The 12,623-nt window shown below is 55.2% G+C and overlaps 3 protein-coding genes across 10 annotated transcripts; 1 reads left to right on the forward strand and 2 right to left on the reverse strand.

Annotated features, from left to right (window-relative positions):
• Positions 1 to 482: 482 nt before the first annotated feature.
• RNF5 (ring finger protein 5) lies at positions 483 to 2,911 on the forward strand. 2 transcript variants are annotated; one of them, XM_003985966.6, is made up of 6 exons: positions 483 to 701; positions 1,659 to 1,677; positions 1,773 to 1,885; positions 1,996 to 2,050; positions 2,126 to 2,243; positions 2,350 to 2,911. In XM_003985966.6, the coding sequence occupies exons 1-6, from the start codon at positions 562 to 564 to the stop codon at positions 2,445 to 2,447; spliced, it is 543 nt and encodes a 180-aa protein (XP_003986015.1). In that variant the 5' UTR covers positions 483 to 561; the 3' UTR covers positions 2,448 to 2,911. The 2 variants fall into 2 exon arrangements, with proteins under 2 accessions (XP_003986015.1, XP_019685957.1); XM_019830398.3 differs by lacking the exon at positions 1,659 to 1,677 and having other exon boundaries at positions 572 to 701.
• A 184-nt stretch (positions 2,912 to 3,095) lies between these two features.
• AGER (advanced glycosylation end-product specific receptor) lies at positions 3,096 to 6,614 on the reverse strand. Of its 7 annotated transcripts, none has more exons than XM_045057309.1 (11): positions 6,262 to 6,610; positions 5,689 to 6,182; positions 5,365 to 5,557; positions 5,121 to 5,185; positions 4,890 to 4,977; positions 4,608 to 4,790; positions 4,365 to 4,525; positions 4,023 to 4,164; positions 3,735 to 3,758; positions 3,495 to 3,621; positions 3,096 to 3,371 (listed from the first exon to the last, which is right to left on the reverse strand). In XM_045057309.1, the coding sequence occupies exons 2-11, from the start codon at positions 6,112 to 6,114 to the stop codon at positions 3,269 to 3,271; spliced, it is 1,512 nt and encodes a 503-aa protein (XP_044913244.1). In that variant the 5' UTR covers positions 6,115 to 6,182; positions 6,262 to 6,610; the 3' UTR covers positions 3,096 to 3,268. The 7 variants fall into 7 exon arrangements, with proteins under 7 accessions (XP_044913244.1, XP_044913246.1, XP_003986017.2 ...); XM_045057311.1 differs by having other exon boundaries at positions 5,689 to 5,795; positions 5,971 to 6,605; XM_003985968.5 differs by having other exon boundaries at positions 4,365 to 4,492; positions 5,689 to 5,795; positions 5,971 to 6,441.
• A 1,052-nt stretch (positions 6,615 to 7,666) lies between these two features.
• Positions 7,667 to 11,721, reverse strand: PBX2 (PBX homeobox 2). The gene is made up of 9 exons (XM_003985970.6): positions 11,486 to 11,721; positions 10,476 to 10,549; positions 9,991 to 10,238; positions 9,702 to 9,892; positions 9,384 to 9,519; positions 9,115 to 9,268; positions 8,632 to 8,720; positions 8,439 to 8,525; positions 7,667 to 8,312 (listed from the first exon to the last, which is right to left on the reverse strand). The coding sequence occupies exons 1-9, from the start codon at positions 11,704 to 11,706 to the stop codon at positions 8,220 to 8,222; spliced, it is 1,293 nt and encodes a 430-aa protein (XP_003986019.1). The 5' UTR covers positions 11,707 to 11,721; the 3' UTR covers positions 7,667 to 8,219.
• Between the last annotated feature and the right edge of the window lie 902 nt (positions 11,722 to 12,623).

Consider the following 12,623-nt stretch of genomic DNA (forward strand, 5'->3'; position numbering starts at 1 on the left):
AACCTTCACAGGATTGGCCCACCTCTTCCCGCCGCCTGCAGCTCATGCGCACTTTCCTTAATCACCATTTTCCATCGAGTTCCAGCCAATCAAGGGCTTTAGAGCCCTAAGCTCCAAAGTCCAATAGGAATCCGGACATTCTCTGAAAGGGGAAGTGAAGGAAAGAAAGGGGACTTGTAGTAGGCGAGGCCTGTGTAGTCCCGAACCAATTGCTTATGGCCTTTGCTTATGATTGGCAGTTACTCAGACGAATAAAGCTCCCCCGGGTCGGGCGACCGGACGTATCGAGTTGTTACCAATCCCGTCGCATTGCATACTGACTGAGACTGTATCAGCCAATAATCATTGTGCAAGGGCGGGACTGCGCAAACCTCACCCCTACCTTTGCACCAATCCTTTCTTTTGAACTGTGTGATTGGCGGGCACTCAGGCCAATAGTGCCTAGAAAACTTTGAAGCCCGCCCAAAGATCGTGGGCCGGAGGCGGTTTCTTGTTGGGGCGTGTGTGTGTGTGTGTTTTTGAGGGGATTAAGGGGTACGTAAAGGCGCAACAGAACAGTCCATGGCGGCAGCGGAGGAGGAGGACGGGGGCCCCGAAGGGCCAAACCGCGAGCGGGGCGGGGCGGGCGCGACCTTCGAATGTAATATATGTCTGGAGACTGCTCGCGAAGCTGTGGTCAGTGTGTGTGGCCACCTGTACTGGTGAGAATCCGGGAGTGGGAGAAAAGTGGGGCTCACCTCCATACTAGGGAGGCTGGGGGCGGGGTGGCATACAATCATACAGATAATAGAGGTCACGTCCCCATAGGTGAGGCCCGAGAAGGGGACTCAATGTCTGTTTGAGTATGTGTGGGCAAGAGAGTCACGTCTGTACAGAGGAGACCCATAGAACGGAGAGTCATTGGAACTAGGAGCTGAGAGGTATGGTGTGTTAAGAAGAAGTGGGGCCGGACCGGGGGTAGGGCGGGGACAGCACATCTGTATAGGTGAGACCCGAGCTACCTTACCCCGGAAAGTGAGGGGTCTTAGCTGTACAGGTTAGACTCAAAGGTTAGGGGTGGCACACGTTGCTTGAGTAGGTTGAGACCTAGGGATGTGGAATCCCATTCAGATGAGATATTGGTAAGCAGTGGTATGACAACCTGAGGACAAGGGCACTGAAGGAGCAACCCTGAGAAGTTAAAGGTTTGTGGAAATAGGGACTTTATTGAGCCTAGAAGAGAGGAAAAGGAGTAGTGGGAGAAGGTGCTAGTAAAAGGGGGTCTGGTTTGGGAGTGATAAGGCCAAGGACAGGGCTGGGACAGAAAGAGGAGATCTGGAAAGCTGTGGTTGAAAAGAACTGGAAACTAAGTCGAAAGGCAGAGAAGGAAGGAGATGGGTGTGTGTGTGTGTGTGTGTGTGTGTGTGTGTGTGTGTGCGTGTGTGTGTGTCTTTGTATGTTTGGGGAGAGGAAAAGGTTGAGCATGTTGAGGATGGATATAGCTTTAGATGTTGTAAGATCAGAGAAGAAGGCAGGCCAGATTGGCATGGTAGAGGTTGCAGAAAATGGGAAAAGAAGCAGGTAGTACCTGGGAGAGGGGGTGAATTGGGATTCTATGAAGTTGGATCCTTGTCTCTTTACTGTAGCTGGTTTGACCTTCTTTTTTCCCCCCCATCCAGTTGGCCCTGTCTTCATCAGGTGCGTACTCAGAGGAGATGAAGAGGGAAATGGGGAGGTCTGAGGAGTTCAAAGACCCTGCTGTGTACTGGAAACCACTTCATTTTCTCCCCCAGTGGCTGGAGACACGGCCAGAGCGGCAAGAATGCCCAGTGTGTAAAGCTGGGATCAGCAGAGAAAAGGTTGTCCCTCTTTATGGTCGAGGGAGCCAGAAGCCCCAGGACCCCAGGTGAGAGAGAGGGGCTGGTGCTGAGGGAAGATGGAAGGCTTCTGCCCTGGCAGTGGGGTGTAGAAGGGGAGAGAACACTTCTTCTTGCTAGTCCCTCTCCTATTCCTCAGATTGAAAACTCCACCCCGCCCCCAGGGCCAGCGACCAGCTCCGGAGAGCAGAGGGGTGAGTCTTGTCTGATTGTGTTCTTTCCTTGCAAAGACCTGCCCTGTTCCCCTCTGACTTTCTCCACCTTCCTAGGGATTCCAGTCATTTGGTGATACCGGGGGCTTTCACTTCTCATTTGGTGTTGGTGCTTTTCCCTTTGGCTTTTTCACCACCGTCTTCAACACCCATGACCCATTGCGTCGGGGTACAGGTAAGAGCCTTCCCTCAGCTCCTAGCAGGGAGCCCTCTGAACCCCCTCAGTCCCCTTCCCAACGTAGGAGTGGATGCTTCTTCCACAGCTTTCCTCTCTCCTACAGGTGTGGATCTGGGACAGGGTCACTCGGCCTCCAGCTGGCAGGACTCCCTGTTCCTGTTTCTCGCCATCTTCTTCTTTTTCTGGCTGCTCAGTATTTGAGTTTTGTCTCCTTCCTACCCACCTCCGGCCAGAGGAGAATCAGTATTGGGGGTCCTTGCTGACCCTTCCTGACTCCTGGCCCCTCCTCCCCAACCACTCCATTTGTACTGGCTGAGGCCAACCCTGGCCACTTTCTAGGAGGGTGCGGGGAGGAGGAGTGACAGAATATGGAAGAACCTTCCGCTCTGAACTCACTGAGTAGCATCATAACTCCCAGCTCTGGGATGGGAGGACAGACAGAAGAGAATGTCTGTTTCTTCTCTCTACTGATCCTTTGCTTCCCCCCACATTTCTTGATTTGGTGTTGAAAGATGGGCAAGTCTCCCTCTGATTCTCCCCTACTTTCCCCTTGTTGATTTAACTTAATTTTTCTCTCCCCAGTGTCTATTATGGGTTCTGACTTAAGTGCTTCCTTCCCCTCACTACCTCCTTTATTATAAATTGAATAAACAAGGTGAGATGTATTGACGGAAGCTCTGCCCACCTTTGTCCTTACCTCCTTCCTTCTAGAACAGGAGCAGCTTCTCTCTAACTTGAGTAACTATCTGCGTGGTGTGGGGAAGCATGAGGGTGAGCCTCTCTCCTTCAAGGCTTTCAAGGGTCCAGGGGTGAGGGCATCTTACACATACACATACACACACACACACATGAGCAAATAGGGCAAGGTGTTTACTTCTCACTGTTGGGAGGCTCTGGTTGTGGAAGCACGTTTGGTGAGGTGGGTACAGTTACACAGGAAAGAACTAGCGTGGGGCCAGAACAGAGCAGGGGTGGGGGGGAAAGAAAATGGAGGTGATGGATGGAGTCTGGCTGTGCATCCCTCAAGGCCCTGCTGCACTGCCCTCAGCTGCCTCAGGCTCCCCTGACTGATTCAGCTCTTCGCGCTCCTCCTCCTCCTCCTCCTCCTGGTTTTCTGGGGCCTTCCTGAGGAGGAAGATGGGGGAGAATACTGCACATGGTTCCCAGCACTCCATCATTGCTCCCCCTTACCTCCCTTCTTGCTGCCTGGAAGTCTCAAGTCTGAGGTCTCTGGCTTTCTCCACTTACCTCTCCTCTCCTTGGCGTCGCTGTCTTTGCCATATGATGGCCCCAATGAGCAGGGCAGCTATCCCCAGGCCTCCCAGGATCCCCAGGGCTAGGGCTACAGTTCCCAGCCCCTGCCCTTCCAAAGGACCTGTAGAGAGATGCAGAGAAGTGAGGGCCTGGCCCCTCCCACTCACCATTCCTTTCTTGTCAACCATCCCCCCGACCATCCCCCAGTCACTTTGGCCTTTGGGAAAGCCTCACCTGCAGTTGGCCCCTCCTCTGTTTCTGAAAGACAAAGTCAGAACAAGTTAGAAGGGAAGGTCTCAATGTGAGAGAAAGTAGGCTATTTAGTGGGAGCCCCAGTGGAGTCTTTCTTCAGTTCAGAGGAGAGAGGGGACAGGCTGTCTTGGTATGGCTTGGGTGGGGCAGAGGAGGCCTGGGTATGGGTACATGGAGGGGACAGTGCCAGGATGGAGTAGGGAATTCGAGTCTGCACCATCCTTTAGCCCAGCCCCAGAGTTCCTGGGATTTGGAGAGAGGTCTCCTCACCGATGATGTGGACACTGACAGCACGGCTTTCCTGGGGCCCATGGCTGGGATGGGTGGCTACACAGCTGTAGGTTCCCTGGTCCTGAGGTCTTACCTCAGAGAGGAGCAACACAGGGTTGGGGGTAAGGGGCAGGGGCACGCCCTGTGGGGAGAAGGGGGATAGGAGACTATTACAACGTGTAATACGTTTCCACACGTCCCATACTCCTATCTTTGTCTCCATATCTTCCGATATTCTGTCGTCTTCCCCAGGTCCTTGCCTGCCTCTCTATGAGCCTCCTGTCCTCCTAGTTGCCAGTGATGTGTCTGTCTACTTCCCAGCCCCCTCTCCAGGTCACTCACGTCCTTGATCCAGTGGATTTGAAGGGAGGACTGGGCAGGGGTTTCACAGGTCAGGGTCACGGTACCACCAGGAGCTACTGTTCCACCTTCTGGCTCTACCACCAATTGGACCTCCAGAGGCACAGGCTCTGGGGGTGGGGGCATGAGGTTGAGAGTTACACCTATGGGTGGTCCCTGTGGCCATGGACTTCACTCTTCCCTCCTTGAGGGCCAAACTTTCAGGCCCTCCCCACCTCCACTCACCCCAGACGCTGAGCTGGATGGGGGCCGTGTGTAGGGCTCGGCGCCGGGGAAGGCCAGGACTGAAGCTACAGGAGAAAGTGGGATGGGGAGCTCCTCCCCGGGCTGGGGTCACCATCAGTTCTGACTGGAGTGTGAAAAGCCCTGTTTCAGGGTGTCTCCTGGTCTCTTCCTGCACGGACACTCCTATGGTGGGGAGGAGAAGGGAGGACAAGGCAAGACCTCCCAGGGTGGATATGGGAGGGTCAGAAAGAAGGCAGCAGGAGGGCGAACTTTGGGACTTACCTTTGCCATCAGGTATGAGGGGTTTCCCATCCAAGTGCCAGTTAAGAGTTCCGGCAGGGTAGCCCCCCTTGGACAAACATGTCCCCACCTGGGGAGAGAGTAACCATCATCTTTGAAAATAAGAGACTACACACACATGCGCACACAAACGCATACACCTACACGGACACGGCTTACACCCCCTTCCTCTTCTCAGGACTGCTTTCTACTTCTCCCCTTTTCTTCCACTACCTTATTGGGGACACCAGCCATGAGTTCAGAGGCAGGATCCACGATTTCTGGCTTCCCAGGAATCTCTGAAGGAGGGAAAATTTCAATCAGAGGCTGCAGCTCTGAAGACTCATACCCCAGGTGCGGGAACTGGGGCATCTGAAGTCACAGGTTCTCACACACCAGGGCCAAGGAGTCAAGGGCTGGGGTTGAAGACTTTTCCTTAGATGAAAGGTGGGCCATGGAGAAGGCCCTGAACTCTTACGGTAGACTCGGACTTGGTAGGTTGACCTCGTCTCCTTTCCATTCCTGCTTTTTGCCCGGCACCGGAAAGTCCCCTCATCCTGGATCCCTACTGCCGGCAGGAGGAGGGAGCCATTGGGGAGCACTCGAGCTACACTATCCCAGGGGCCTCCCTGGGGAGACAGGACCTTCCAAGCTTCTGTTCGGCCTGTGTTCTGGGGACAGAGGAGAGAGGCCTGAGCAGGGCAGGTCCTTTGGGAAAGGACTCCTGAGGCAGGGAGGTGGGGATACAAATCATCACTGGTCTCTCTGGAAGTGGGGAAGCTGTGACAGGAGCCCTGCTTACCAGTTTCCATTCCAACTGCTGGGGTGGTTTCTTGGGGGCCCCCCTACAGTTCAGCACCAGTGGCTTCCCAATCCGGGCTGTGATGTTTCGGTCGCCTACTACTGCCCCTGGGAGACAGTACAATGGTGGAAGGGCAGGAAGGAAATGGGGGCTAATAAAACTAGGACAAGGTGGGTGAGGGAGCTTGAAGAGCAGTGCCCAGGTTCCAGGAAAGTTCTGGGCAGATTTGGGGAGGACAGAGTGCTTTCTGCAGGGAGGATTGGTGTGAGGGGAGTGGCTCACCCCACAGACTGAAGACCAGCACCCAGGCTCCAGCTGCTGCCCCTGCTGCCATCCTGCTTCCTTCCCAGGCTCCTTGCTCTGTCTGCCCCTCACTGCTGTGGCCACCGCCCTAGGTGGGGCTTGCACCTTCTCCCCTACCCCCATCTTCCCGTCCTGTCCCGTCACAGGGAATGCTAGGAATTCATGCTTCTTGGACAAGAGTACTTCAGATACTAGGAGAAAGTTATCACCCCACCCTTAGGCACTGCCAGTCTCTGGGCCCAGCCATATCCATGGGGGTGGGGAGTGTACCTCCTAGGGTCTCTTCTCACTCAGGACCCCCAACCCATCCCGTCAGTCCACGGAGGGCTTGCCTGGTAGACAACTGGAGACCACTGAGGGCTTGCCTGGTAAGACAATGGGAGCCCCATATGGCTTAGGCAAGGTTGCTAGGCAACAGGGTTCAGGCCAGGCTTTTTCCCTTGAGGAGGGGGTGAGGGTGAACCCTGGGGCCTGGGTGGTGAGGGCAAGGCTGGGGGAACTTGGGAAAAACACCTGTTTGGGGCTTTATGAGAAAAAGATTTTTTTTTTCTGGGGTTTTTCATGTTTTTGAAAATAATTCTCAACTAAACCCAGGGAAAAAAGAAAATTCTTTATTTAAAACTGTGTGTGTATGTGTGTGTGTGTGTGTGTGTGTGTATGTGTGTATGTGTTTTCTTTTTTCCTGTGAAACTACAAGTTTACAAGTGAGGAGAGAACTGCCCCCAGCCCGTGCCTCCCACCCACCACCCATCACCCATCTAACCTGCTCCCCTTCAGTCCTGCCTGGATCTTTGACAGAAGAGGTTCCCCACTAGGACAGTCTCGTAAAATCCTGAGGATGTTTGAGGGGTTCAGATGGTAAGAGTTCTGGCCAAGGATGGGACATTGGTGATTTTACTTTCCCACATACCTGGCTTTTTGCAACCTCCCTCCTCTCTCTCCCCACCCTCCTGATTTTGGACTGAGAATAAAAGATGCCACATTTCTGGGGAAATGGAGGGAGATAACATAACACAAGCACCCAACCCACATTAACATATTTGGCAATAAGCCCCTCCCCATTCTTCCCCCTCCAATCTGCAAATAGTAGTTAAAAAAAAAAAAAAAAAAGATTTAAAGACGTGTCAGTCACAGGGAAAGGTGGCATTTCCTCAAAGTTACTGAGTCCAGCCCTGCCCAAGGATTAAGGGAAGTGGGGGGTGGGGACAGGTCAGCAGAGCAAGCCCCTGACTATCTCCACAGCAAATGCAGCAAAGAGCTGCCTGCATAAGCAAAGAACATCCAACTAAGTGATTTTAGGGGTGCAGGCTTGGTGCCCTGCTAAATGTACTTTCTGGTGGACAGGACTGGAGCCAGCTGGGCCTCTTTACAAGTTCTATATGTTCCCCTTTCTCTTATCATGACCCCTTTGGCTATCACCCCTAACATGGGAAAGCAAGAAATTAAAAAAAAAAAAAAAAAGTCAATATATTTATAAAAACATCTACTTCCCCAAACTAAAAATTAAGAACCAATAACAGCAACAAAAATTTTTCATACAGATGGATCCCAGGGTTTTGTTTCTTTCCTTAACAAAACAAAACAACAACAAAAATTCAACCCCAAAGCCCAGTCAACAATTCCCTAAAGTAGCAGAAACTCCCTCCGAGGTAGATATCTGAGTCAGACACTCTAGTCCACCGAGCGATTCTATTGGTTTAAGATGAGCTGCGTATGAGGTAATAAAGCCATCTGGAGGGGCAGGGGGTGGGGAGGCACAGGGTTCACGGCCCATGTCCTCTGTCCAGAAGGTGTGTCCCCAGTTTTGGCATCTCTGGTTGGGCAGGGCTGGCTTCTCCACAGATCCCAGAGCAGATAAGTGGGGTGGGGGAGCCCAGAGAAAAGAGAGAAATGGAATATAGTACAGGGTGGAGGGGGATGGAAAGACAGCAGAGGGAAAGGGATCTGAACAATAGGATTCTGGGTTTTGTGACAGAAAGGAAGAGAAAGGCTGAAAAAAAAGTTAAAAAGAGGGAGACAGACCCCACTCTCCCCTTAGGGGAGCCCATTCTCCCTGCCACGTAGTCAGCACCCCCAGCACTGAGAGAGTCTGGTTGGGGAAGGGATGACCCCATTTGCCCTTCTCTGTCTTGTGCTTCTCCTGTGTCTGGGGTTTGTCCTCTGGATGCCTGTGTCTTCTTCAAGAGTCGCCTTGTGAGCCCCCACCCCTGTGGCCCTGAGGGGCAAGATCAGTTGGAAGTGTCAGAGTGAACGCTCCCTGGTCCCTCTGTCGGGGACGTCACTGAGGATGGGGTTACAGCCTCCTGCCAGCCACCGTTTGCCTGAAAAAAGAGAGAGACGGTTGGGGCAGGGCTCTGGGAAGTCTAGTGTGGGGACAACACTGCCAGCGAAAAGGCCCTCTTGTCCTGGTGAGAGTTGGACAAAGAGAGCTTCACGTATCCACTCACCCTCATTTCCCGAGGGCTGTACATCTGGCCTCCCCCAAGGTTATCCCCGTAGCCCCCTGGCCCCATTGAGTGTCGGAGTGATTCCACCTGCAAGCAGCAAAGAAGGATATGACACAGTGACGAGTCTTATACCTTGAAGAGAGGGAAACCGAGTTTGGGAAAGCCCTACTCAAGGGGAGATGGGCCACCTGACCTGGGAAGCAGAGTAGGAATCTCCGTTGAGCCCGGGCATCCCCAGAAACATGTCTCCGGATCCTGAGAGATTGAAAGAGCCGCCAGAGCCTTGGTGGGGGGAGAGTAGAGAAGGGATTAGAGAAGAGTATAACACAGCCTTTGACGGCAGACAGGATTCTCACCACAGCTCTGGTTTCCAAAAAGCCCTATGAACTAGTTCTGGGGGTGCACCGCTATACGCAAATTATCCATAAGACAACACTGCAACACTCAGAAGGAGCAGGCAGTTTCTGAGCCTCCCCCCTCCGTCCCTGGCCACTTGCTGGAAGATAGAAGTAACTTCGCTGGAGTGGCCTCTGTCCCCTGACATCTCCATCCCATCTCAGCTAGGTCCTTCTCACCCCCAAAGGCCCCCTCTCAGCTGTGATCCTGCCTAGATAGGAAGTGGGAACAAAAGCAGGAAGCGTGCAAGACAGCCAGCCAGGATGGCAGTGGGGTCCACCTGCAGACGAAGGGGGTGTTGGGGAGCTGGTGCGGCTGTGGCCCCCCTGGGTGACTGACACGGCGGTCTTGACAGCATAGATGTTTGCTTCCTCTTGGAACTTTCCAATATTTTTCTTATACCGAATCCGCTTGTTGCCAAACCAGTTGGAGACCTGTGGGGTGTTGAGCAGAAAGCAGGGTCAGGTAGAGAACTTTGTGTTAAGTCCCTCAGTCAGTAGAATCAGAGAGCTTTTGACCTGAAAACTCCTCCCCAAGCCTCCCCAATACCTGAGAGACAGTGATTCCGCACTTCTTGGCAAGCTCCTCCTTAGCCTCTTCACTAGGATATGGGTTACTCAGATGTGAGTAGAAATACTCATTGAGGACCTCAGTGGCCTGTTTGCTGAAGTTGCGGCGTTTTCGTCTACAGAAGAGGGAGAAAGGTGGTGAGGAGGCCGGCTGTTCGGGCAGGGCCTCCATCTTGCCTAACTCTGGAGAATGCCACTGCTATAGGGTACCATGTTGTGTTGCACGGTGGCCCAGGGGCTTGGAGAAGAATGGGAAGGAGCCCAGGGTTGGGGGCTGGCCTGGGCCTCTGAGCCCCACCTGGCATCCAAGAAGCGGGAACGCAGAATCATGACAGCCTCACAGGTGCTCTGCTTGAGCTGCATCTGGATGGCGCTGAACTTCCGATGGATGATGCTCACCATGCGCTCCATCTCCTTGGGTGCCACAGGCCGTGTGCGGCTCTGTTCCCTCAGCAGGTTCATGACGTGGGTTGTGAACTCGTTACACGCCTATAGTGGGAGCCAGTGGGTTGTGAGGAGGGGCCCTTTGGCCCTGGGATTCCCCTCAGGAGCCTCTCCTTTCACCCACTCCAGCCTTGTCTCCTCACCTGCTCATATTTCTCCAGCTCCGAGTGGTAGATGTGGCGGATCTGAGCAAGTTTGCTGCGATAGTCCGAGTGTTCGATGGAGTTGTCAGGGGACACGCCGCCCCCGGAGGCTGCTGCGGCCGCAGCTGCTGCCGCTGAGCCCCCTCCTTTCTCAGGCCCAGCCACACCCTCTGCCAGAAGCATGTTGTCCAGGCGCATCAGCTGTGGGTCCACCGGCTCCTCCTCTTGGGAGCTTCGAATGCTAAGGCCTAGCATACAGGCCAATGAACTTAGGGACCCAGGGAACCCACAGCCAGCTCTCAGCCCTCCTAGTGTCTTCCTGGAGACCCAAGTTTCCAGGTTTTGGTTCCCTCCCTAGTTCCCCTTAGCAACTTCTCTAACCCCTACTGTTCTCAGGGCCCCAGGGTATCAAACTCTGAGCCTGAGTCCTATAAAGAACAGGATTCTGTCCCCAGAAGGGAGAAATCAGAGGGGGTCCCACATACCGGTTTTCTCCTTGATTTCACACAGGACACTAAAGAGAGCAGGCTTCATGCGGTGGCAGTTGAGGGCGTGTTTCCTTGGAAGGAAGGGGAGAGAAGAGTTGAGGAGCTATAGAAACAGAGGAGGGATTGAGTGAGGGAGACCATGAGGGTGAGAGGGGAGCCTCTGAACCAGCAGGGAGGTACAAAGTGGGGGTGGGGGCAGAATGGAGTTGGGGGGTTCTTGGGAAGAGATCAGCTCCCTGAGTGTGGAAATGTGGGGAAGCTGCTTGGCTTAAGGAAGATGGAGGGAAGATGCAGGCAGCAAGATAAAGGCACTGTGGGCATGCACGGGGGCTGTGGGAAATGGGTCTACAGGGGTAGGGAAGGAGAGTTTGGGGGTGACTGCTGACATGAGGGTGACTAGGTAGACTGCAGAGGAAAAGAGATGCAGACTGCAAGAAGAGTCAGAGTTTGAGGTGCCAGAGAGGGGTTGGAGGGGTTGAATATAGATGTGTGTGGAGGGTCCTGGGACTGAACAAGGCAGGAGGCTCTGATGTTCCTAGTGTCCCGCTGAACAGGGGCCAAGGGTGGGGGAGGACCCTTGAAGGCTGGGCCATGGTGGAGAGGAGCGGTAGGAGCTTTGGGAAGGGCTGTGGAGGTCCCCAGGCCTGGAGAGTATGGGGGTGGGCTGGGAGGAGAGTTAAGACAGCATAGCAGTTTCTTAGTCTGAGAGCCAGAACAGGGCTCTGGAGATGGAACATGTTCGAGGGAGTATGGGGGTCAGTGGGGAGTTTGGGGGGGGGGTGAGGCCACCCTGGGTTCCCCTCTTTGAAGGTTTCAGGGCCTGGGGGTGAAGGGAGGTTCGTGAAGGAGGGCTTATCTTGGAGCTCCCAGGAGTAAGGAGAGAAGAGAGCTTTAGGATCCTGGAGCCGATCCTGGAGTAGGGGGTGGGGGCGACTCCCAGAAGATTCAGAGCTTGTGAATGGGGTTTCTGCTGGGTCTGTGTGGGGTCCCGGGGTGGGGGCACTCACTTGGCCTGGGCCTCGTCCAGGCTCTGGTCGGTGATGGTCATTATCTGCTGCAGAATGTCCCCGATGTCTTGCTTCCCTCGGCCTCCCGGGACCCCCCCGCTACCCCCACCGGGGTCTCCGCCACCGGGAGGCTCGCCAGGGCCCCCAGGCTCCCCACCCACCAATCCCAGGCCCCCCCGGCCCCCACCTGGAGGGGGCGGCCCCAGCAGCCGCTCGTCCATAGTTGGGGGGGGGCCCTGAGGCCCCCTCCCTGCTCCGCCCCTCCCCCCGCCTGGTTACTTCCCCCCCCCACAAACTCGGTGGGGCCGCTGCTCCCTCCGCCCCAACCCCCGCCCGTCTCCCCCCTCCCGGCTCTCCCGGAGGTTCACCCCGGCCCTGAAGGGAGACCTGGGGTACCGGCTGGGCCCCCCACAGGAGACCCCGGCCCCCGGCGGCGGAGAAAATGGAGCCGGAGAGAGAGAGGAGGCCCAAGCGGGGGTGTGTGTGAGAGAGAGAGAGAGAGAGAGGGAGGAGGGAGAAGGGGGGAGCGAGGGAGGGAAGCGGGGGGGGGGAGGGGAGCGGGAGAGGAAGAGGAGGGGAGAAGAGAGGAGGAACAGGGAGGAGCTGGGGGCGGAGAAAGACACATAGAAACAGAGGAACTAGCATCGAGTGGAGGAGGGGAGAGGGAAGAGGGGACGAGGGGAGGAGACTAGACCTTGGTGGGGGGGGGGGATATGCTTAGGCCAGGGGGCTGGGCTTCGGTGGCCTCGGAAGGGCGGGGTGGGGGTGGGAGGCGTATTGGGGCTCAGGGGACGCAACTTGGGTTCTGAATTAGGGAATCTAGGTGTTGTGGACTCCGGCCCCTAGAATCCCTGGGTTCACAGACAGCTCAGTTCATATTTCTTCTCCTAATGACTCCCCTCCCTGTTCTACTTAATTAAAACCAGGAAGGGGGGGGCTGGGGGGGTATAATTAGGGAGGTCTCCAACCGCTGCTTAATGAGCCAGTAATTAACCAGCCAGGGAGGGGAGCTGGCCTCTCGCCAAAGTAGGGAAAGAGGCGGCCTCTTGGCCTCACCTTCCTAGTCCCCCCCCCCCCCCCCCCCCCCCCCCCCCCCCCCCCCCCCCGCCTCGCAGCCCCAAACACCAGTCTTCGTCAG

The sequence above is a fragment of the Felis catus genome, chromosome B2 (assembly GCF_018350175.1).
Source record: "Felis catus isolate Fca126 chromosome B2, F.catus_Fca126_mat1.0, whole genome shotgun sequence".
Taxonomy (NCBI): Eukaryota; Metazoa; Chordata; class Mammalia; order Carnivora; family Felidae; genus Felis; species Felis catus.

What these genes read in the sequence shown, in the direction of transcription:
- RNF5 (XM_003985966.6), top strand. Translation starts at nt 562, where the DNA reads ATGGCGGCAGCGGAGGAGGAGGACGGGGGCCCCGAAGGGCCAAACCGC. An exon ending in CAGAAGCCCCAGGACCCCAG is followed by an intron (nt 1,886 to 1,995) that starts GTGAGAGAGAGG and finishes CCTATTCCTCAG; the next exon opens with ATTGAAAACTCCACCCCGCC. An exon ending in CCCATTGCGTCGGGGTACAG is followed by an intron (nt 2,244 to 2,349) that starts GTAAGAGCCTTC and finishes TCTCTCCTACAG; the next exon opens with GTGTGGATCTGGGACAGGGT.
- AGER (XM_045057309.1), bottom strand. Translation starts at nt 6,114, where the DNA reads ATGGGGGTAGGGGAGAAGGTGCAAGCCCCACCTAGGGCGGTGGCCACA. An exon ending in CCTCATACCTGATGGCAAAG is followed by an intron (nt 4,791 to 4,889) that starts GTAAGTCCCAAA and finishes TCCCCACCATAG; the next exon opens with GAGTGTCCGTGCAGGAAGAG. An exon ending in AGAGGAGGGGCCAACTGCAG is followed by an intron (nt 3,622 to 3,734) that starts GTGAGGCTTTCC and finishes ATCTCTCTACAG; the next exon opens with GTCCTTTGGAAGGGCAGGGG.
- PBX2 (XM_003985970.6), bottom strand. Translation starts at nt 11,706, where the DNA reads ATGGACGAGCGGCTGCTGGGGCCGCCCCCTCCAGGTGGGGGCCGGGGG. An exon ending in TCCCGCTTCTTGGATGCCAG is followed by an intron (nt 9,520 to 9,701) that starts GTGGGGCTCAGA and finishes CCTCTTCTGTAG; the next exon opens with ACGAAAACGCCGCAACTTCA. An exon ending in GCGGAATCACTGTCTCTCAG is followed by an intron (nt 9,269 to 9,383) that starts GTATTGGGGAGG and finishes AACACCCCACAG; the next exon opens with GTCTCCAACTGGTTTGGCAA.